Source organism: Candoia aspera, chromosome 5, assembly GCF_035149785.1.
Source record: "Candoia aspera isolate rCanAsp1 chromosome 5, rCanAsp1.hap2, whole genome shotgun sequence".
Lineage (NCBI taxonomy): Eukaryota > Metazoa > Chordata > Lepidosauria > Squamata > Boidae > Candoia > Candoia aspera.
In genome coordinates, this window is record NC_086157.1 from 43,864,144 (window position 1) to 43,888,633 (window position 24,490).

General features: G+C 35.9%; 1 protein-coding gene across 1 annotated transcript in view; it reads left to right on the plus strand.

The window, feature by feature from the left end:
- The first annotated feature begins 17,560 nt into the window (after positions 1–17,560).
- Positions 17,561–24,490, plus strand: part of TBL1X (transducin beta like 1 X-linked) — a 42,261-nt gene continuing 35,331 nt past the window's right edge. Inside the window, exon 1 of the mRNA XM_063305080.1 lies at positions 17,561–17,627. Coding sequence (XP_063161150.1) covers positions 17,570–17,627 — 58 coding nt within the window. The 5' untranslated portion in view covers positions 17,561–17,569. The remainder of the gene's footprint in view (positions 17,628–24,490) is intronic.

Sequence of the window (24,490 nt, forward strand, 5' to 3'; positions counted from 1 at the left end):
TGTCCTTTAAAAGGCTTTGCCACAGTTGCAAACAAGATCACTGATCCCTTCGTCTCCTGGTGCTCAAACATGCGGAAAACCGCTGTCCTGTTGTCTCCTTGTGAAGAACAGCTGTCCAGAGCACATGTGGGTGATCTCCTGTTCTTTCCTTATCCGGAGAGGTTCAAAAGAACCGTCTACTCTGCTTTCGCAGAGCCGTCTTCAGTTTGCCATACCTCCCTTGGAAGTCCACTTACATCATAATTTCTTTGTAATAACAGAAGTCTTGGGTCAACACTTTTGCTGTACTTCCTTTCTTCCATTGTTATTCCTACTGATACTTTCTGTTCATCTCCTTTTATTATCTTGGTTTTTTTTTTCCTATATTTTCATCTACTTTTGTTTTCTAGTTTTTTTTCTGGCCTGGTTCTCCTTATTTCCATATTCCTCTCCCATTTGAAATTGAACAATAGTGACATGTCTCTCCAGAACCATGGATAGCTGCTATTTATGCTTTTCTGGGCTCTGATACATGAAGTTCTTTAAGTTGGGGAACCTGGGAATTGAACATCAAACTTTTAAAGCCTCTTCTGTATTCTTAAGATACAGTCTTTCTCAAATGAGCCACAATAGTATGGCTTGCTTCTTTCTTTATCATTTGGTAATTAAAAAAAAAAAAAAAAACAACAGCTCTGAGCCACAAGGGCAAATCTTTCTGTCCATCCCTTTGCTATTTTAATTTATTACAGAGTTGATGACATAGAGTTGATGTGAAAGAGTAGCATAGCATGGGTTCTTCCTTTGTATTCTGGGTTTTTTAGTTCAGGTGTGGCATAAGGGATGCATGCTTCACCAGCTTTTTCTGCATCACAGATCATACCATTTGTCTTTTTATTAGAGTGCTTGTACAGTGAGAATAATCACTGCAAGTGGAGCCCTTGGCTGATCCTGACAAACCTGACCAGGCTTGGTCCTGGTTAGTATTTGGTTGAAAAACTTTAAGGACAGCCAAGGACTAGACTGGGAAGTTGAAAAAAATATCCCAGGAGGCAGTGCCAAACTATATCCATGCTGTTTCAATAAATCTATACATATGTATCCATAAGGTCACCTGGAATCAAGTGTTATTCAAGGGATACCTTACAACAGAATCTTAGCTTCCAAGCAGCATCATAGAAACACAGTAAACTGTCTATCACCGAATCATATCTTAATCAATGCAGCCAAATATCATCCATCTGATTTTTCATACAGTATTGCACTAAGCTGTGCCTTGTTTCAACTGTGTTTCTGAAAAGGCCTGGTAATCTGTTATGCTGAGCCATAAGCCAAAGTTCAAAACCAAGGAAGTTATACAATTAGTGTGATGTGTGAACCAAATGATTGATTGGTAACAGATCTATGGGATTTCATTAAGGGCTTTTTACTGCCTCATTGGAGGTATTTGATACTGAGCTTGGGACTAAGCTTCAATACTTATACATTTGGATTTTTTTTTTAAAAAAGATGAGCATTTAACTATCCAAATTTATGTTGATTTAATTTGATCACGCAATAAGTTCTTTGCTGGTAATGGAAAATAAACTGGAGAAGATGGACATATGGTACATATGTTTTCATTCTAAGGTTCACCTGACAAAATATTTCATTGTATTATTCCAGATTTCTCCACTGTTGAATGTAAAGATCTCCATGGTAACTCAAACCCCCAGCCTCTTCGCAGCAGCCTGCAAGAAGCAGTTTTCAACAGCTCAAAGGTCTCACGGCCAGGTAAGCAGAACAATTTGGGGAAAGCCTTCCTTTTGGAATGTGACATTTTCACATCTGTAACATCAAAAACATCGAATCATATTTACTTTATACCACAGAGTAAACTATTCTATGTTTTTAGTTGAGCCACAATTGGATATTGAATTGAAAAATACCCAAAGGGTGAATGTAATTGAAGCTGGATAACTTTAAAAAAAAAATCTGTCCAGTGGTAGGTGAATATTAATAGGATCCTGGTCAGTGGATTTATGTATAGTCATTTTGATGTGTTTCAGCACATTCTTCCAAACAATCCAATAATATGGATATATATCTCCATATATGCAATATATGGATATATACAAATATATATTATTTGTGAACTGTCTGATGCCTGGAGCATATTATTAGGTAATATTTCATCACACCCTTATTTTCTAAATGTGAAATCCTTCCATTGATTGCCATTATTATTCATAAAAAAATCCAAGCCTTTTACAAAGAAGCAGTATGCTTCCTGTAGTGACTTATACAGACCAGCTGTGCAAGATCAGTCTGACCCTCAGAACTCTCCTATGTGATAGCCTATAGAACAGAAGACTCATATAATGTCACGCAATCCATATTGTCCCTTATGGTGAAACATGTAATTGCAGCCTTGTCACACACACACACACACAAATGTGTGTGTGTGTGTGTGTGTGTATTTTATCCTTCCTGGTTCTTCATACCGTGAAGGACTTTCTCTTCCTCATGTGAGCAGTGAGATTATGCATGATTCTGCTGATTCATATTTTTTAAAATATAATTCTGATTATTATTTTGGTGGTGGATCCCCGTTTTTGGCTCTGACTCCTTCCAGATTGTTGATCATAGTCCAGTCCTATAATACAAATGAGTCAGGAACTATAATTTGCTTTTACAGAAGCTCTGTGGCATTTCATGTTCACTGTGAAAATCACGTACTTTTATTTTACTGCATAGGTTAGATAAGTTTGGAGGGTACATTTTCTTCAGTATATAAAAAACTTTTGTTACTGAAGATTATAAAATGCAATCATTTTTTCAAAACGCATGTGCACATGGGTGATTAATATTTTTATACTTCAAGTTTTTCTCTTTAGAGGATCAGTGGATATTTGTTTGTTTGTTTAAACGTTATATGTTTCTTGTTGATGTTGCAGTAAACAAAATGTTTTACAAGTATAATAGTACACATACAAATATCGTCAAACTATAACATACAAAATCTTCAAAACCTAATTCTAAACAATGAGTATAAACAGAAGCAATTGTGACACTGAAAAACAGCAGCAGTAGACAAAATGCACTAATCCACCTAACATCATAAAACACATAAAATTAAAAGCAGGAATAGTAAAATAACCAAAATGGTATAAGGCAGTAGAAGCATAAAATATCAAGAGAGTTTTAAGCTTTGTCAAACTGCTGGTATTAGATGCTTTCCTCACTTATCCAGAAAATCAAAGATTGATTACTAAAGACATTCTTCCTCAGGAGGTTTGCCTCAGTGATGGAGTTTATTACCACCTCAGTTGAACATATAATATCACAAAGACTTACTGTAAAGAAAAACAAAATCAAGGATAGTTAGCTTCTCTGAACCTTCAATAACTGGAGGTTAACCTTAAATAGCAGTAGTTTTAATATATAAAAATAAAACATTCTGAATGATAATTGCATGTTTTTAACCTTCAATAATTAATTCTGTTTTTATGAAAATATTAAAGGTCTTGTGATTTGTACCTTTTGCTCTTTCATTACTTAAAGTGTTTATTTATCTAGCACACTTGTATTCAGGTAGATACACAAAACATAATGTTTGCTTCCCTGTGTAATTGCTATCTGAACTAAATGCATTCAGCATGAATTCGAAAATGATAGTAATAAGTGCAGATAAGTTGCTGTGCCTAAATTGGGCATTTACCCTAGGGCAGATTTCCTTTACTTTGGAATCAGTATCATCTCTCCTTTCTGCTATATTGAATGTTGACTGTCAGGCAGGTTTGGTTTGCTAGATACTTGGGTAAGTTATTTTCACACATAGTTTTGAGGGCGAGACTTTGAAGAAGGAGCAGCTATTGGTAAAGCTCTGCTCCCCTGCCTTGTGTGGAATATAAATTGGCTGAACTATAATGAATATTCTGATAATATTCACAAGCTCTGCCTGAAAGAAGCTTCAATATCAAATTGCTTAATGCTCACTCAAACATGTCTGGGTCCTAGAATTTACAATGAGTTCACTGAAAATATCCCAGGGTTTCAGAGTTCTCTTCACAAAGTTTTTCTCTTCAGATCTATCATTAATGGGAGGGGTTGGGGGAAGAATGAAGGTAACAGTACTGTATTTCATTACTAAATGGCCTCATTTCCATCAGAACACTTAAAGCAGTATTTTTCAGACCTGGTGTATGTGAAATCATACACCAATTAAAAAACGTACTGTCTGACCTGCATAACTGATCCCCAGAGAGTGTAATTATGAACTCTTGAGTTGATGCAGAAATATTGAGTGATACTCAGCAGGTTGTAAATGCATGACAGTATGCTTGTTTGCCAAATTAGCAGGGTGCGAGCATGCTCTATATTAAGAATGAAGTGATTTGTTTTCTATTTCATTCTGAACATTCAATTGCATTTTACTGCTCATAAAATAAAAGCTGGATACTTCAGAAAAGTGAAAGTTGGTACAAACATAAAATCTTTGTTGCATCTTTAAAAGTGTACCAAGTTTGATGAAGTTTGGATGAAATGTTGCATAATCCATGTGTACAAGCAGGAAAAATTATGTTTACCAAAGAAAGAAGATAAGAGCAAACAAGCAAACACAGACACCTGGGATTGAATCCCCTTATTTTAATATTCTATTCTGTGCAGAGATTATTCCCATTTGCATTTCCACTGATTCCTTTACAACAGAGCAGCTGCTGAAACTCTGCCATTGTTGAAAGTTGTAGTGCTCTTATCTCATGTCTTAAGGAGAAAAAAGTGTTTTTGAATGGTTCTTTATACAAGTTACTATTACTTTCTCTTTTTTTACTTTGAACACTAAATTTTGCAAGAAAAATTGTAAAGGTGCAAAAGAAAAAAAGATGACTTATTTTGAACCCTACCTTTTAAATCATATTTAGCATTCTTTTGTTATGCTTCAATTACCATGACTAAGTATGTTGTTCAAACTTAATTTTGTAGTTTGGTACTGGTAGGCTAGCTCACAGAAAGTACTTTTCCATATTCATGTTGTCACAGTCCAGTATCCACACATAAAAACACACTGATACATATCCATAAATGGATACACACACACACACACACACACATACACACATATTCACTCTGCACATACAAGCTCACCAATACATACTCATATAAATTAAATTCCACTTTTTTTTAATTCATTCGATTATGTCTGATTCTCAGAGACTGCCTGGAAAAATTCCTCCAGTCTTCTTGGCAAGGTTTTTCAGAAGTGGTTTCCCATTGCCTCCTTCTTATAGGAATACTATTTTAGCATGGTGTTAATCATTCTCAAGAGAAAATTTGTCCTCTCAGAAGAGATTTTGTGTGCTGAAATACACAGCTAAAGTTTCATGAAAAAAATTGTTCATAATGTGTTTATTTAGAAAAAAGTTTGCTTTACTGAAATGTGTTATTATTCTGACACAAAGACTGCATGCCTCCATGGAGGTTTGTTTGTGTGTGTGTGTGTGTGTGTGTAAAACAAACATCAAGTAACTAAGTAACATAAATCTAAGATTCATAGAGAAAAAAGATACAGAAAATACAAAAAAATCTACTAAAGTCAGTAAAGAGACAGGTACAGTACGCATACAAATTTCCTAGATGTATAGAGAATTTGTGTGTATATATACATAACATATATATTTGTGTGTATATACATATACACACATATATATTACTATATTATTGCTATTGATACACATACACACATATGTATTATTACCATATTATTGCTATCGAGATAATCTATAAAATCCATTCCCAATTTGATTGAATTGTGGTTCCTGCCTCTGTTGTTTCATTATTTTCACTTTCCTTGTGATTTTTGCTGATGTAGCAATTGAACAGCTCTTCTTAATCCATATCTCAGTTGATACATTATCGAGACATATTCAGACTCTAAATAACATGGAGCTGTATCACTCACTGAAGAGCTTGATAGGAAAGCTGGTTGAAGATTTCAGACAAGATAGTCAGGAATGCTGGTGGGTGTTTTTCAAAAGATTACTGATCTTCCTTCTGCCTACCTAACTGTTCTGTGGAAGGAGATTCACACTTTATTTCAACACTAGTATTTGTAATGTGATGCAAGGAGTATGATTTGCAACCTCTTTTATCATGTTCCTACTTACTTTGCTGCTTGCTTACTCAGACTGAATTCCACCAGGTGCATATGTAAAAATAATTGTGCATCTCTTCAGATTTGTCCTGCACAATTGCTATAATAGAAGAAAATGAAATGTTCACAGAACTGTGATTTAGGTATGAATGTATGCATGTACCAAAAGTATGTAGCATAATTTGTTCAACAAGACTGTGTGGATTATAAAACTTTTCAACTATAGTCTACCTGCCCTTCAATCATATAGACAGAGCTGTTTAAAATAATGGAAATCATGTTACTATAAATAAGGTAGGGACTCTGACTTCTACATCCATATAGGTAGTCCTCAACCTACAACCATTCGTTCAGTGACCATTCAAAGTTATGATGGTGCTCAGCCAATGGTGGTTATGACCTGTCCTCGGAGTTCTATACTATTTCCTATTATTTTCTTTCCTTCCTCTTCTGGCTTGGCTTCAGGGATTCAGCTGGAAGCTTTTGTTTGTTTGAGTGTTCAATCATAGCTAGTTCTACTTACTGCCAACTGTGGTGATGTTAATTATGATTTGTTTAAAAAAGATTAAAGGAATAGCATGTCAATAGTCTTTCTTTTGATACTATGAGAGATGGACAAATAGATACTGTACAAAAGTATATTTTCTGTGGTAGTGTAGTTCTGAACTGTTTCCTGAATGACATATTTTTTAATCATTGTGCAGCATAAATTGAAGACACTTTTATTACAAAGGACTTTTAATTTGCAACACATAGGCATTTATTCTTAGTTCTGTCTGACTTTTGTTTTGTTTCATTTCTGAGTGTTGTCTTCATTATATGTGTTTTGTTATCGCTTTCAAAAAATTACCACATTTGTAGACTTTTCTTGATGATAGATTATAAGGATTTAGTCAATACTTAAGAACACTGAAGTCCATGAGACTGAAGTTAGTTTCATTGATACTTGAAACAAGCTCAAGAGATAGCTTAGTGTCTATATAAAGTTTTACATTCTACTTTGTCTCATAAATATTAGTTATATTATAGAATATGAAAAGAGAGTTATATGACTGTAAGCACAATCATTACCAAGCTAAGAAGAGACTGTTTTTAAAAAGGAAATACTATTTGGAAAAACCCTGAAGCTGTTGAGGGTGTAAAGAGATTTTTAATTAACTTAGCTGCTATCTTGTGCCTAAGTGTAAGCCTCACTGAATTTAATGGGATTCCTTTCTGAATAGACATGTATGGAATTGTAGTGTCAGATTCTCTGTGATTTAAACAGAAGTGGTTGAAGTTGAGTTCAGCATATTTTTTCTAATTTTTAAAAATAAACTATGTGATTGAAAATAATTATTCAATTCAGAATTGTTCGTAAGTGCTTATTACTCACATTGTGTCTTACTGCTACTGTTGTACTTCTTTAGGTGTTAGATTTATTTCCTGCCTTTCATTCTGGAATCCTGTTCAGGCACTTGCATTTTTTTCTTCCTGTCTTTAGCATGTCTACAGCCCACCATACTTTGCACTTGGTAAAGAGAGGCTGATTCAGGGATCAGTGAGTTTGATTATATCGTTCTTGTTCCGATCTATCACCTGCAGTAATAATTAACAGATGACAAGGATAAAATTAAAAGGCAATAGCTGCAGTTGCATCAGTGCCTTTCCTCATTCCATAGCTGTCGTGAAAAGACAGGCAAGATTCCTCAAGGCTGCATGGCAGTTTGAAAAAATGGAGGATAGTAAGTATAAATTGTGCCAATGACTAATGTTTCTAATTGCGTCAGATGATACCTGAGTTAGTAGACTATTTTAAAAGCCATGTTTACATAGTATTATTGGCAAATGATCTTACTGTACGTTGTGCTTTCTTGACATATGATGAATCCATAAACATTGGAGCGGTCTTTGGTTTGATGAGACTAAAATGATGTTGCACTTAAATACTAATGATGAAAAGATAATAAAAGCTTTCATCCTATTCAACATATGCTTTATGTTTTAGGTACAGCTGTTTTGCATTTGCTTATTTTCAAGGAGGCACAATGCTTTAATTTTTAACTGGCCCATTAACTAATGCATTGAAGTCTAATATGAGCCTGACAGTCTCTCATCTCTGAAGGAAATAAATGCTGCTGTGGAAACAGTGCTCTTGAGGAGGAGGAAGATGTGTTTTCTGGGTGTGTTTCTGTGTGTCTGTGTGACAGGAAAGATTATTAGAAATGTAATCCTTTCAATTAATCAGTTTTAACTTTCATTTCCAATAAATGCCCACATGCAACAATTATGCAATATCAGTGTTTATGATTATTTTCTTCCATAGAAATTCATATGTGCAAGCAAAAGATACTGGTTGAAGTAATACATTTCAAACATTTCTAAATCTGTGTCTGATCAGGATGTGTGTTTCAACTTATAGTCTGAAGATGATTTAGATCTAACTTCTTGGATGTTTTGTTACTATTGAAATATAAATGTTAGTGTAGTAGGTAAACCCTTTATGTTTTTTTAAATTGCTAATTTGATTTGCCCCCCTCAAGTCCTGCTGTGTGCTTCATCGTAGTGATGGTGGGGTGTTCCTGGGAGAGAGAAGTGAAGAATACCAAGAATCTGTGCCAAGAGTATATACTCCCAGCAGGGTCATATAAGGCATGAAGGTTATCCCAGCTGCCCAGATACAGCAAGCAGGCACCTCTATCAAGCAGCAGCGATATAGAAAGATCTGGAGGTGGACAATTAACTTTAATGACAATAGCAAAGGTATCGTTTTTTACTGCATGGGAGAAGGCAATTGTAAACTATCCCTGTATTTTACCAAGGCAACCACATGGATAAACAATATAAATTGATAGACAATATAGAGCCAAATGATGGGTCCCTCAGGTGAGATGGCATTCAACATGTTACTGATGATCAGCTGAATATTTTTTTAGAGTACTAATGGTGTTTATGACTCATCTAGATTAAAGCCTTTGGGATGTCTAGTTGCTGATGAATTGCAATGTAGAAAAATAAAATCTGAAGCTGTAGAGGCATAATTACAATGGGAACATGGAATGTACTAATCATGACCATGGAAAAGCTCAACACAGTTAAAGACGAACTGACTATAGATTGACATGTTAGGCATCAGCAAATTAAAATGGACTAGAATTGGAACTTTAATCAGAATATCATACTGTTATTACTCAGGACAGAAAAAAACAGAACGAACACCGTTGCTTTCATAGTCAAGAAAAATACAGCAAATATAATATTTGGGTCGGCCCGTCCAGGTAAACCAGACAGGAAGAATGACTAGATGAACTAATTCTGTTTTATTGTAAGGCTACATTAGAATCTTGCAAGTCTGAAAGTACAAATTTCCTGCCCTCCCTATTTATCCTTGAGTGGTCAGGGTGGGTCTTTCCCAGGTTTCTTCTTTAGACTCTCTCGGACCCCCTTTCCTTTTATTTGATGGTTTCCTAGGCAGCATCTCTTCCCTCTCTCCAAGATCACCCTCACATTCCATTACAGCTGTGTATAATACATGCAAAGGTAGAAAAAAAGGAAAGACCACCACCACTAGCAAGCTGGATGGATCTGATTACAGCAGTGATGGGTATTACACTGGCAACAAAGGTACACATTGTCAAACCTCTAGATGTCCTAGTTAAAACGTGCAGTTGTGAAATCATCAGAAATTGATGCCTCTGAATTGTGCTGCTGGAGAAAATAGTTGAGAATACCTTGGACCAGAAGAAGAACAAATCATTCAATGTCAAATGAATATTTTGGGCACCTAAGGTGAAGGCGAAAGTCAGTAGAGGAGACCTCAACAATTGGGTAAAACAAAGGCAATTGAAAAATAGGCCTACATAAGACAAGACAGTGAGATACTATCACTGATGACACAAGCATGAGCTTACAAGTATTAAGAGAAGCAGTTATACTGATAAATCCTGGCAAACCAATGTAGTGGGTCAACAAGAGTCAAACACAACTGAACAATAATGAAAGAGGTTGCCAGAACCTCATTTCAAGCTCAGGCCACTTTTAAAAAGGTCACAAGAAGAACATCAAAATATTTCCTATGATGTGGGAACAGCCTGTCTTGAGTTTGAAATGGTGAAGACCTCAAACTCAAACTGCTTTGCATTTCTGTAAGGGTAATTTCCCTGGAAAAAGATTTTCTGTTCTTAAATCATATAAGTATTCCTGTAATTTAGATAAGTTGAACACTACTATTAGCTGCTGCATTTTATCATAGCTGGCAAAACTATTAAGGTAAGAGGAAACATAATTTTAATGTTTGTTTGCTGGTGTTGTATTCATGGTATAAGGCAGATACACTTGGAAAATAAATATATACAGCTTTATCTAATAAATGTATAACAGCAACTCATCAGTTCAGTGGAGAGGCATGTGTTTTATTAACTACCTAATCTTTGCATTCTTATAACTAGAGATAATTAATTTGTAAATGTAAATTTTCTGTCAAGCTAGAGATTTTGTGCATCTTTAAGTAATAAGGAATAATAAATCTTGGCAAAGGATTTGTTCTGATGTTCCTTCAAAATATGTCACATGCTTATTATTCACATATAATTTATTTGAGAATATTGCAAATAATTTGAGAATATTGCAGATAATCTGTTTGACTCCTCTGAGCTAGATTTTATGACTGAAAAGACAGAGTTTATAGTGATGCATTTCTTACTTAACCTATCTATCTATCTATCTATCTATCTATCTAATTTATAATGCTACTTCATCCTTGCAAGTGCTTCCCTAGTTTTTCAATCAATGCCTTATTCAGTACTTCCCTTGCTCTGTCCTGACATATTACGCTACAGAGTTTTGAGCAGGCTCAGTAGAAGGAGAAATGCCTACAGTACATTTTCAAAGAACAGATGAGATTAAACATTTCCTCTTTCTGCATCTGATCCTTCTTTAAGTATGCACTTCTGCTCCCATTATCTCAGCTGAATATTTCTGAATACATTTATCATGTTAACATCAAATTATGTGGACTGGAATTTGTTTTTCCTGCTTTACTAACCAAGAACTCAACTGACATGTCAAATGCTTCCAGTTGGATGTATCCTTAAAAAAAAAAAGTCCCATCAACAGTATATGCCTGTTTAGATAAATACTACATGAAGATTTCATAGATAGTATAACATACTCTTATCTCTGCCACTGTTTTGTTATATAGTATATTATCATAAGCCGATTCTGGAAGCCATTAATACTGATATCAAAAGTTTGACAGTTTGTCACATACATAAATTAGATAGTTGGCTCTCCTGTAAAGTAGTTCCCATATTTTTTCCCACTGTTGGAACATTATCTAAAACCAAATATATTGCTATATATTCTTACTGTTACTAACCTTTATAACTTCTTAAATCCATATTCTTCAGGGCTTTCGTTGATTGCATAGGCTAATATATTAATAATTTTTTTAAGCTCAAGGTGTTTTATATTTCAGAAAGACTAACCAAAGTTCTTACATCTCAGAAGTAGGTCATGAAGTAGAATCTAAAACAATCTAACTAATTAAGAGGTTTGATTTTTTTTTCCAGTGAAGTGATAAGAACAAAAGATCAATACAGTAAAAGCCCTTTTACTGTGGAGAAGAGGGAATTGGAAAAGATCCAGTTCTGCTTTCAGATTTTAAATGCTAGAGGCTGCTGTCATTAAAAAAACTCAGCTGCGAACTGAAAAATAAACCAAGCAAACTAATAGGGTTTAAATGTTTTTTTAAAAAAAGTCTCTATCCAGTAATATCTGAAATGGTTGTCAGGTTTTAGACTTTGTGGCAGAGACACATTAGTTTCTGAAATAAATTTACTTTGGTAATAAAACCCATTTAACCCATAGGCATTTTTTCACATTTCTGTAGTAGTAGTTGTCCTTTTGTCTGAGGAACATGGTCATTGCATGAAGCACCTACTTTTTGTCTTGGTGCTTTTTCTTCCTAGTTTTTTTCCTCTAACTCCATTGTTTTCAACCATATTTATGAGTTACCTGGTGGTATTTCTTATTGAAACCACATCCCCACTGGTTGTTAGAAAGCAGTGATTTTAAAATTGTCTACTTGAAATAATATGCCTAACTGATACACTTTCATGTCAGCATGTCTATGGAATTCAAACAAACATCCCTACATATTCTAAAGCCCATGAAGTAGGTCACTGTGATATTTTATGACAGAGAAATGAGCTGACATTCAAACCAGTATTTAGGACTCCAAAATAAGACTAGAAGCACAATTTTGCAGTGTACAGTATTTGTTTTATTCAAGGTTCTACTTTATTAGAGAATGTTTCATTTTCTGTTAGCCTTGGGGACAGTGATATGGAAAACAATCTGAGAGTGTTTTATACATGGTTAGTCCTTATTTTAAAATAGTTCCTTTTTTCTTCTTTGTGAAATATTTTTAAATACGTTTCTGAAAACCTGGGCATTCTCTAAAGTCTATTGATACCACTCTCTTATATACAGTGGGGCTTAAAAGTTTCTTAAACCTTTTGAATTTTAAATATTTCAGCATGAATAATGACCTAAAACAAGATCTGTTCTCCACACAAGTCTTAAAACTAGATAAAGAGAACCCAATTAAAGAAATGAGTCAAAAACATTATACTTTTTCATTTATTTATTAAGGGAAGTGATCCAAAGCTACATATTTCACAAACTTAAGCACCACTGTAAGAATGTATAATAAAATAAAAAATCTTTCATTAAAATTGTTTTGTAAATAAATTAATGGGTTTTTTTGTAAATAAATACTTTTTATGAATAAATTGCAAATACATGTATAGTGACATGTTAAAATATTTATGTATTTCTTCGTTAAAGTATAGAAACTAGAAAGTATAATCGTATATCACATGCATGCTTGAAAGTTGTGCCTTCAAGTGATTTTGGACTCCTGGCAACTGTTCCCTGCACTTTTCTTGGCAGCAATTTTCAGAAATGACTTGGCAGTTCTAGTTCTTCTTAGGGGTGAGAAAAGTGACTGGCTTAAGGTCACCCAGCTGGCTTTGTGCCCAAGGCAGGGCCAGAACTAATGGTCTCCTGGTTTCTAGCCTGACACCTTAACCATTACACCAAACTGGCTCCACACATACATGCTTACAGATTATAATATACACTTACTAGTCACTGATAACTGCAATCAATTTTCTAAGCATTATTATTACTATTATTATTGGAATTTAATGTTGTAATGAAAGAAAAATTTAAAACAAACAAAAAAAGGAAGCATTATACAAAAAGCATTTAGATCACCTCTTCTCTTTCATTTTTTACCCAGGCTTTCCTTCTTCTCTGGATATATTCTGAACTTATTTAAACTTCAATTATTATTTTGAAATTGAAATTTTTATAAAGTTAACAGTGATCGTGGATCTTGTGCAGCCTGAAACTCAACAGATGTTAATTAAACCTTATTTGGAAGAAGAAGATAAATGAATTAAATCTGTTTTGGAGGGTGGATAGAAATTAAACCTCTTTTGGAGAGAGAAGAGAAATGAATGCAATGTGTTTTGGAGAAAGGAGAGAAATTAAATCTCTTTCAGAGAGAGGAGAGAAATTAAACCTCTTTTGGAGGGAGAAAAGAAATGAATGCAACCTGTTTTGGAGGTAGGAAGGAAATTCAACCTTTTTCAAAGGAGTAGAGAAATTACTTCAACTTGTTTTGGAAAGGGGTGCTCCTTTGTGCACTGGAGGCTTTGGGGTCTGGAAGAGGTCATATACCAGTGCAAGGCTGGCTGGCTGCCTGCTGCCCAGGGAAAAGTGCAAGCTCACTGCCTCAGCTTAATTGCAGCAGCAAGGCTGCTTGTCACTGCTGCAGCTCAGACATAGAGGGAACCCCTGACACATGGTCCTCCTGGTCAGCCTTCGCAGGGGCAGTGCCAAGCAATCTTGGCTGCTGCAGTTAAGCTCAGGAAGTGAGCTTGTGCAGGACTTCTTGCGAGTCGCAAACCTGAAGTTTTGGCGACTGGTAACTAAATTTATTATTATTATTATTTAAATTTATTATTATTTACATTCTACATTTTAGAATGTAGTATTATCTATGTTTTGTTGTATTTTTATTTTATTAAGCATTACCCAATTGCACAATATTTGGTGCTCAGTTTACCTGTAAAACACCAGCTTGAAGTGCCAATACTGGCACAATTGAATCTTATACTTTATTTATAAGTTATCCAGCTGTTGCTTGTCTTCTAAATCGTTTTTAGGGGTTTTTTTCCGAAAGCCTATTTATTTATCAGCTTTGAAGAATTTCATATAAAAGAACACTTTGATTTTATAAAACTTGCTTTAAAGTTTAGTATACAGTATGGTTGACAAAATGTGTGAGGAAAGGGGATGACTGTGAATGAAAGTAGCTTGAGAGTTGCTTGAGAGTTTTCTTCAGTATAAGAAGTTTGTGCTGGGGTGATGATGGACTTTTCAGCAACACAGATGTTTTATGCCAATAAAGATTATCCATACTTCCTGTAAAGTTTTTAAAAAACTGTCTTTTTTAAAGCTGTCTTAATCCTTGCTTTTTTTCGCATTCTGATAAAAATGACCTCCTTAAGTAGAAAGAGACCACTGATAGATTTTGAGAAATTGAATGGGGACAGCAAGGAGTGGCAGTGCATTGTTGGCGTGGAGATGTAGAGCAGTGGACAGAGTGGAAGAAGATAATGCAGAAGGAGATTTTGTAGTGGTTGTTCAGAAAAGGCAGGGAAAGAGAACTCTCACAAAGAGAAAACAAAGATGTTCTAGGAATCCTGAAAACATTGAGATAAGCTAGATTTTAAATAGTATCTTGAATTCTTTTTCAAAAAAATCAGTGAGTCTGTCACTGCAGAAAGGTGATTGTGTCTAAAATATTTTTCCAAGCCCTGGTATATATTTGTGTCCTATTTGTGCCTCACTCTCCCACACGTAGAACCTGAATATTGTTCCAAAAGTGCAACTAGGCCAAGGTCAGTCTTAGCCATTTATTATGTTGCCTTCAGTTGTATTGGTTGGTATCAGTAGCAATAGTAGTAGTGTAATAGTAGAGCAGCAGCAGCAGCAAAGTTATTTCGAACATGGAGATAATGTATATGAAAATACAATTTATATATTAATTGGTATTATTTATTAGGCTTGCAAATGGTTCATTGTGACAAGCGTTCTTTTCAACGAAATGTGTATTTTGATGTTATATAATTGTGTGATATTGATACTGTAACAGCTGTAGTGATTATTCTTAGTCATTGATACAGGCAGTCTTTGAGTTACGATTCTAATTAGGACTGAAATTGCTGTTGCTAAGCAATGTGGTCGTAAAGCACAATGTCACATGACTGCATTGCTTAGCGATGGCAACCCAGGCAGCCCTGGTTGTTGTTGTAACCCAAGATGTGCAGGTTGTTAAGTGGGAAGCAGAGGGAGTCCCAGGTAAGGAGTTAGGGGGTGCCACAAGGGAGTGGGGGAGGGCCTGGGAGGCCTAACGAAGACAACGTGCGAATCAAGGGAGGGGGTGCTAGGTGCGACATGAGCTCAGAAAGGCCAGGGAATGAGGGTGTGGGGTGCATGTGATAACAGGGAGGCTGTGAGAAGAGGATAGGGATGTATACATGTGTACTATCACAGGGAGGATATGAAAAGAGGGTGTGGGGTGTGCATATTCGCAGGAAAGCCAGGGAAAGAAAGCAGTACCATGTATACGAGCAAAGGGAGGCCTTGGAAAGAGGGTGCAGGGTACATGTGATTGCAGGGAGGCCAAGGAACAAGGGCATGGGGTATGTGCATGCGTGTGTGCAATCACAGTGAAGTCAGGGAAAGAGGATATGGAGTTTGCGCGAGTGGAGTGGGAAGGAGGGCACAGTGTGTGCATGTGAGCAAAGAAAGGCTGGGGGGGGGGGGAACTTACCCCAGTGACTTGGACTGTCCTTGCTAGCTTCCCATTGACTTTGCTTGGGGGAAGCCAACAGATAAGGTCATAAATGGCAATGTGTGACCGCGGGATGCTGCAACTGGTCTTAAGTGCAAGCTGGTTGCCAGGCTCTCAGATTTTGCTCACATGACCACAGGTGCACTGCAGCAGCCAGAACTTTTAGTACCAGTCATAAGTCCCTTCGTTCAGCACCGTTGTAACTTAGAATGGTTGTAAGTTGAGGACTCATGTATATCTGCTCTCAGAATTGAAAAAGTCTCATATTGTTCTGATAGAGCTTATTCAAAACAAACCAACCAACCTATGGCTGTGGGTTAAGCTTTGAGAACACTTAAAATGGATAATGTACCAAATGATACAAATCATTTATGTCTTTACATATTATAGATGTCTCTACAGCTGGATATTCCTCATGGGCTTTTTAATCATTTTTTAAATTATAAAATAATTCATGTGCCTTTCCAAAAAAACCTTTTTACTGAAGATAAGATGAAATATTTTTCTTTTAGGAAATACAATAGAAGGAAATAGAAGGAAATTACTATCTCTATTGTACAAAGTACAAATTACTGCAGTAAGTATAATTAATACCTAGGAAGAAGAGTTCTAATTTTCCATAATAGTAAAACTGCAGGGGGAAATCAATCTGTATGGATGATAGATTATATGAGAACACTGAAATAAAAGCACCAAATAGTTCCGAAGAGCAGCTCACATAAATAATGCAGAAACATCTGCTAGACTAATGTCTGACATTCAGCTTTGAGGAAACCTGTAGATTAGTATAGCTGACTTAAAGTAGTAGATGCCACTTTAAGCAGAAGGAATTGCTGAACAGTTTGAATAACTGTTTTCCTAAGTGCCAGAAAGGAGAGACATTCCACATATAAGTAAATAATTTGTAAAGAATCCATTTTGTTACCTAACATTGTTATGTAACTTGCAGTGGTCAGCGAGTACGGCACTGACATTGGAACAATTAGATTATATATTTTAAAGGCCATTTGATATAGTTTTTATTCATAGTCATATATTTAAAAATTATATTTTATTTGTAATTTAAAATATTTAGAAGATATATAAACGGCAGAATCACCCACCATGTGGTCCTAGATAATCTATTTTATATATTATTACATTAGTAAATTTTTCAAGACCACTGAAGTTCTTAAACGACTTCTATCTAGCAATAGATAGTTCTTTTCTGGTATGTGGGTTCATTTTACTGGGACAACCATGTGAATTTGTGAATAGCTTCAAAATAAATGATGAAAATCTTGTTCAAAACTCTAAGTTTATTTTTGGTAGTCTTATTTTACCCAACAATTAAATCTTTCAATCAGTTAAGTAATTACTTGAATTCTTATGTTTATTTCATTAAGATGCCCTTCAGCTGTAACTCAGAATAAAAGCATGGCTAAAGGAATTTAAAATTCTAAATTACATTAAAATTAATTTAATCAAAAGATATATTTCTCATTATTCCTCTTTGAACAGAGCGTGGATCACACTTCTTGCAAGCCTCATTGTAGTGAGGTGGGGCTAAGATGAGCATAACCAGCGATGAAGTGAATTTCTTGGTATATCGTTACCTCCAGGAGTCAGGTAATTACTGTTATTTTAACAATATAATATATTTCTCAAACACAAAATACTTTAATCATCTAAGGTAGGTTAAAATATTATGTTAATTATTTTGTTGAAAAGTATTATTTGTCCCCAGTATAGCTTAACTGGTGTTTGTTTTCTAACATACAAAGACACTGTACTTCCAATTGGTCTAAAGAAATTTGCAGAGCTTCTAATAGGATTTCAGTTAAAAATCTTCACAATGAAACACACAAAAAATATTAAAACAACAGTAAATTTTTTACACAGTAAAAGAATGCACTGTCATTCTGAAACATAACTTCAGAAGGTTCTATGGACGGAAAGGCTCTATTAAATAATATTATTTAATTGGTGAAACAATATTGTTCCATATGGGTTTTAACAAATACTAGTAAAGAGGACAGGGCAACAAATACCTGTTGTCCATACATTTCGGTTCATAATTAAATGAGGAGCATCTTTCTGAAGAACTGGAGATGGAGTGATCATGCAGGAAATCATTTCTTGGTAATATGGTGATTCTGAACTGTTCAAAGCTTTGAAAGTAATTATGTTGAATTGGCCTTGGAAATAATCTAAAAGCCAATTTTATTGGAGTAATAGAATAATCAGATATTCTACCAATCTCATTTGAAACTCTCATTGGTGGTTTCTGTTTCAGCCATTCCTGAGCTTTTTTTCAAGGCAGCACTACAACAAACACCCTGTAGTAATTATACATGTCTTCTGTGGTTCTAAATTGCCTATATGTACTTGTGTACAAGGGACGCAATGGCGCTGTGGGTTAAACCACTGAGCTGCTGAGCTTGCCGATCGGAAGGTCGGCTGTTCGAATCCGCGTGACGGGGTGAGCTCCCGTTGCTAGTCCCCGCTTCTGCCAACCTAGCAGTTTGAAAACATGCAAATGTGAGTAGATTAATAGGTACCACTTCGGCAGGCAGGTAATGGTGTTCCGTGTAGTCATGCCGGCCACATGACCACGGAAGTGTCTACGGACAAATGCCAGCTCTTCGGCTTTGAAATGGAGATGAGCACCGCCCCCTAGAGTCAGACACAACTGGACTTAATGTCAAGGCAAACCTTTACCTTTACCTTACTTGTGTACATATTAGAACCAAACTATCATCATCATAATGCAGTAAAACCTTGATTTTCAAGACAGATCATCATCCATAGAATGGGGTTGAAGTCTGTATGAAAAAATCGTCCATTGTATCTGAGGTCCATTAAACCAAGGTACCACTAAAATAATAAAATGGAGTTATAATGTTAATCCATACTATGGAAAATAAAGGTAGATTATTTTATTTTTTGTATTTTATAAACTTTTGGTTATTTCAGCATGTTCTTCCTTGGTATAACTTGTATTAATTAATATTGGAAAATGTTATTTTGAGCAAAGAAAGCAGAAATCATAGACTAGGTTTATAAATATATCCTGATGGATCATCTCATACCAACCCAAACCCATCTTGTCTGTTTATAACTGTAGGTTGGTTGTTCACATGCTGTGTCTTCCTGCTTACAAATGTTGTTGAACTTTCAATGTTTTTTCTGAGAACAATGAAAACGAAGTTGATATCATCTGCCTGTAGTTGTTTCAAACTTCCACAAACCTCCTCAGCTCTTTCTTTCATGTTTCATTGATCACAGAGCTGTATACTGATTGTTTACACACTGAGACAAGCAAAAGCATCAAGTGCAATAATAGAAATAGTTATAAAATTAAGATTTTTCCTTGGAAACACAACATTGAAATTACACCTTTTAGAAAGCAGTGGCTGATTTGAGTGATATTGGGGATAAATGATAAGATGTAGTTAATGTAGAAATACAAAATAACCTTTCACATATATTTTTACATTTTGAAAGAAGATCAAGTAAGAAGAATAAAATATGGAAAGCATTATGCTTATTGTCTTTGTTGTTTGTTAAGAATACTGAGAGACTGAACTTGCTGGTGAACATCTTCATTGTGAATTTACATTACACAGGAATTCTGCTTGTACATCTGTTTAAATTGTAGTGCAGTATGCAGGCATGCACACAAATCATAGAGTGTAGGGGTTGGAAAGGACCTTGGAGATTATCTATTAAAACTTCCTAGCCAGTGCAAGAATCCACTACTAAATATTTCTGATAGATGGTCATCCATCATTTCTTTAAACACCTCCAGAGGCAAGGAAGGCATACCTCTGGAGGCATTGCTAGTACAGTTAGGATTTATTCCTGATTCTGATTAATACCTACTTTGTTGTCATTTAAACTTATTGTTACATGGGCTCTTGTCTGGAAGAACTTTGAACAATTTTGCCCTTGTTTTTATACCCTGCAAACCTGTGTTACTGAAGAAAAATACAGTCAGGACCAGAAATATTGGAACAAGAATAACTGTTTTGGCATTTGGCGACTATATACCACCACATTGAAGATGAAAGGAAACACACCCAGATGGGAGCGTTGTCAGGACTTTCAGCTGTAAATGAATGAACGAGTAAATGAATACATAAATAAATATGTCCCCTAACATTTTCAGAACACATACACACACACATACACACACACAACATTCTTAAAAGTATAAATGATGGTTGCTTATTTTTACCTTGAATCAAATAATAATACATGTTCAAAATGCACAGCTATGAAATTAGGTAATTTTAATTTTATTTTCTAAGATAACATTCAATTTTCATAGTTTTTCCTGCCAGTTTTTGTTAATTAGGATTCTGTAATCCGTGTTTAAAGCCAATTGCACTCAATGTGCCCTAGAGCACTGATTATGCCTATTATCTCTTCTCCCCCTCCAGTAGCACTGTTGCAGTTGCCAGCTGCAAGTTCCAAGCCATTATGATAAACTGGCGCTCATTGCAGTTTATTGCAGAGACAGCATTGGATAAACTTACAAAAACTACAAACAATGTGGGGAGTTCAACATTCCCTTTGCACTGCAAGTGGAATTACTTTATGTAGCAGTTCTGGCATAGACCAAAACTGTCAGCTAAGCCCTCTGATAGGTACCTTCAGAATCACCTCTTTCAATCAGAAACAACCATCTTATTCATTCATCCTCCTAGAGAAACTGTTGTTAGCTTCCTATTAATACACAGTACAAGGGGCTGAAGCCTGGAAATGCTGTTTTTCATTAGGAGCATCTGTCATCTTGAACAGGTTCCCCTTGGAGTTCTACTTGCCTGAATTTTGCCTTCTCTCTTTATTGAAAACAGCTCTTCCAGTGCCTGGAAAGTGAGGTTATGCTCTCTGTATGTGGATTACAGTTATATTTACTTTTTAAAATAGTTTTTATTTTATTTTATCATGGCTATTTTTGTTAAATTATTATTGACATCTTGATTATGCCGTTAAGAAAATGGCATGGACTGGGCCACAAATTTTGAACTGGTTTGACATTGCTCTCTTCCTAAGGTTGAGAAAGATTAACTTGGTCAAGATCACCCAGCTGGCTTTTGGCTTCCAGTGGGAATATGGCGATCTGAACAGCTGTGCTTGCGGGCTCCGCAGGCAGATCTGACAATGCGGCAGGGGGTGTTTTGGGGCTCAGGCAGGTTATGCTGAAGCCCTGGGGCGTTTTCATGGATAGAAATAGCTCAGAATCATCCCATTTGTACTCCTGAACATCACCTTGCAGCCAGAGGATCGCAAACAGCATTAGCACTAATCTGGTAAGAGACGACAGGAGGCTGGGATGTCAACATTTCCAAACCGTGCTGTAGCCTTAAAGGGACACTAAGATTGGCCACCCCATTTCTAAATCATCCAATTTATATTTTTGTTTATTTTTATGTACCTTGTACAGCAAGGAGAAACAATCTCTCTTGGTGCTTATCGTTATTTTGGGATTAACTTTTAAAGAGAAACTTTTTAAAGTTTTGGCTTGTTTCTGTCCAAATATTGAGGACGATTGAAAGTAAACGTTTGTCCCCGTTATTATTTTTGTATTGAATTTGAAGATTTTAAAATTTTCCTACACATTGAATCTGGTGTTTTGAATCTTCAGTTTTCTGGTAATATTTTTCTGAGGGTAACTGCGTCTTATCAGCCTTTTACTTATGTAAACAGTTCCGGAAACTTTCCATTTCATTCTACTTTCCCTGGGTAAGTATTAAGGAGGTGCTATAATCTACTGCCTGGAACATGGAGGATTTCAAACAGACCTTTCATCAAGATCTTAAACAAATTCTCTCTGACTTTTGCCAAGTTATTATACAATATATTTCAGACATTGTTGAAAATATTAGCTTTGAAATGTGGTATCTGGCTAGGGAACTTGTGGAAGGAATTGAAGATTTTAACACAATACGAAGGTTTCTATTAACTGTGAGTTCATGTCAGATGTTTGGAAGAAATTGAAGGAACTCAAACTGCAAACTGTGAGTGTTGCTGCTTTGATGGAATGTTGTAGAAAGGAACGGTCTGTTATCTATGAGAGGCTTTTTGCTGAGAAGTTGAAGTATTTGGGGGGGGCAGTTGGGCTGTTCGATTTTTTTTGTGAAAAATGCCCTGTATGTATTTTGGAAATATGTGAATGTTTTGGTTTATTTCGAAGTGGGGTAAGGGTTTGAGAACATTTATCTGGATTGCTTTTAAAGCTTGTTTGATGTTATTGTTCGATGTTATTCTTCTTTAAGGATGTGGGTTGAGATTAATAAGGTAAATAATGTTTGGTTTTAGGTTTAATATAATTAAGATTATAATAACTGTAGTAATAAGAGAAGAAAATTTACTTTTTTTTTTTTAGTTTGATCTTTATTATAGTATACAAATGTATAGAATAGTGGTAGGAAGGAAGTAATCAAATAAGTATTTTTGGGGGGAGATTGTTTAGGTGGTTTATATATTTTCTTTCTTTTAATATAAGGGGAGGGAGCAATTGCATTTAGTGATCTTTATAATATGCTAATGGAATGATTTATAGAAATAATGTGATTTTGGTTTAACACAGAGCAAAGAATTGATTATGAGAAATTGTATATTCTTACTGTTAAAAGTTGGAAGTCACCTCTTTATGTAATCTCTTAAAAATCTTTTTTCATCTTGTGTTTTCTCACTTTTTAGGGGGTTTTTTTGGTAGCTTTTTGCTTTTTTGTAGTTTTTATTTTGCTTTAAACTTAATAAAATTCTTTTAAAAAAAGATTATTCAGCTGGCTTTCATGACTTAGGCAGGACTACATCTTAGTTTTTCCCAGTCCAACACCTTAACCACTAGACCAAATTGGCTCTCATGTTATCAGAACAGAAGAAGATATATGCAATTACAAAATTTATCACCTATCCTTTTGAAAAGAGAGAAAAAAAAATCTTCGGAATTCAAACTGACCTTCAGGATATTTTAAACAAGCATGTATTAATTTTACATCTGTATATTATACTGTATGTTCTGTACTGTACTGTAATACTGTATATAATATCTGTATATTATAGTGTAGAATATACTATTCTAAATCCTTTGACTATGGGACCATAACAAATTGTGGCAAGTTCTTGGTGGTATGGGGATACCAAGTCATCTTGTTTGCCTCCTGAGGAATCTGTACAACGACCAAGTAGCAATGGTAAGAACAGACCATGGAACAACAGACTGGTTTAAGATTGGGAAAGGAGTGCGGCAGGGTTGTATACTCTCACCCTGCCTACTCAACTTGTATGCAGAACACATCATGCGACGTGTTTTAAAGCCCATAGCATATTTGTTTTTAATCAGAACTGTCATGAGTAAGGATGGCGAGCAGGGGGCTCCTTTCCAGACTGTTAAGCGCATGTGTAGCACTGAGGAATTGGTGAGCCATTCCAAGAGGCACAGATTGGGACCGCCTTAACCTGCGGGGTTTATATAGCTGGGTTTTCCCACGCTTGTTCAGTTTGTTAGGATTACTGTTATGTATTAGCAATAAAACATTAGAGAACAGTTCCCTGTCTCAGAGTGTTTCCTGGGAGTCAGGACATCAATCCTAACAAACTCCTACTCCCATCGAAAGAGGGAGGAACAAGGAATTACGGAGATTTTTAGAAATGTCTGCAGAAAACCAAGAAATGCGGCTCGCCATCCAGCAATTGGCAGCAGCCCTACAACAACACCACCAACAAGTAGATCTCCAGATCAACACATTACAAGCTGCCATGCTACAGCAGTTACAACAACCAGCTCTGATTAACCCACAACCGGCACCAGCAGCAGCAGCAGCTCCACCAGTAATGTTGAGATCCCAGGGCAGTCTACCAGAGAAATTTGGAGGAGAAGCAGGACAGCTGAGAATCTTTCTCACACAGTGTACTATGTTCTTCGATAGCAGACCCGCAGAGTTTCCCACAGACAGAACCAGAGTCACTTTCATCCTAGGCCTGCTAAAGGGACCAGCTGCCAAATGGGCTATTCCCATGGTGGAGAACAACGACCCGATTCTCAATGACTACCAGAACTTTTTGGCAGGGTTCCGAGCACACTTTGACGACCCCATCAGAGAAGCCACAGCCAGCCGAGAAATTCGGAAGCTCAAGCAAGGTAACAAGAGGGTGGGACTCTACATTGCGGATTTCAAGTTATTAGCAGGAGATCTGGACTGGAATGAGAGTGCATTAAAAGACCAATTCAAACAGGGGCTGGATGAAGAGATTAAGAATGAATTAGTGCGCCAGGGAACACCAGCTACGTTAGAAGCCCTATATCAGTTATCGGTGGTCATAGATGCCAGGCTAGAGGAGCTTAGGCAGATGCAACCGGGGAGAAACAGGACCCTCAGAGCGTTTTCAGGAATTCCAACCCTCCCTGTAGCAGCCGCTCACTCAACACAAGAGGAGCCAATGCAGATTGGGGCAAGCAGGAGACTGATTTCCGAAGC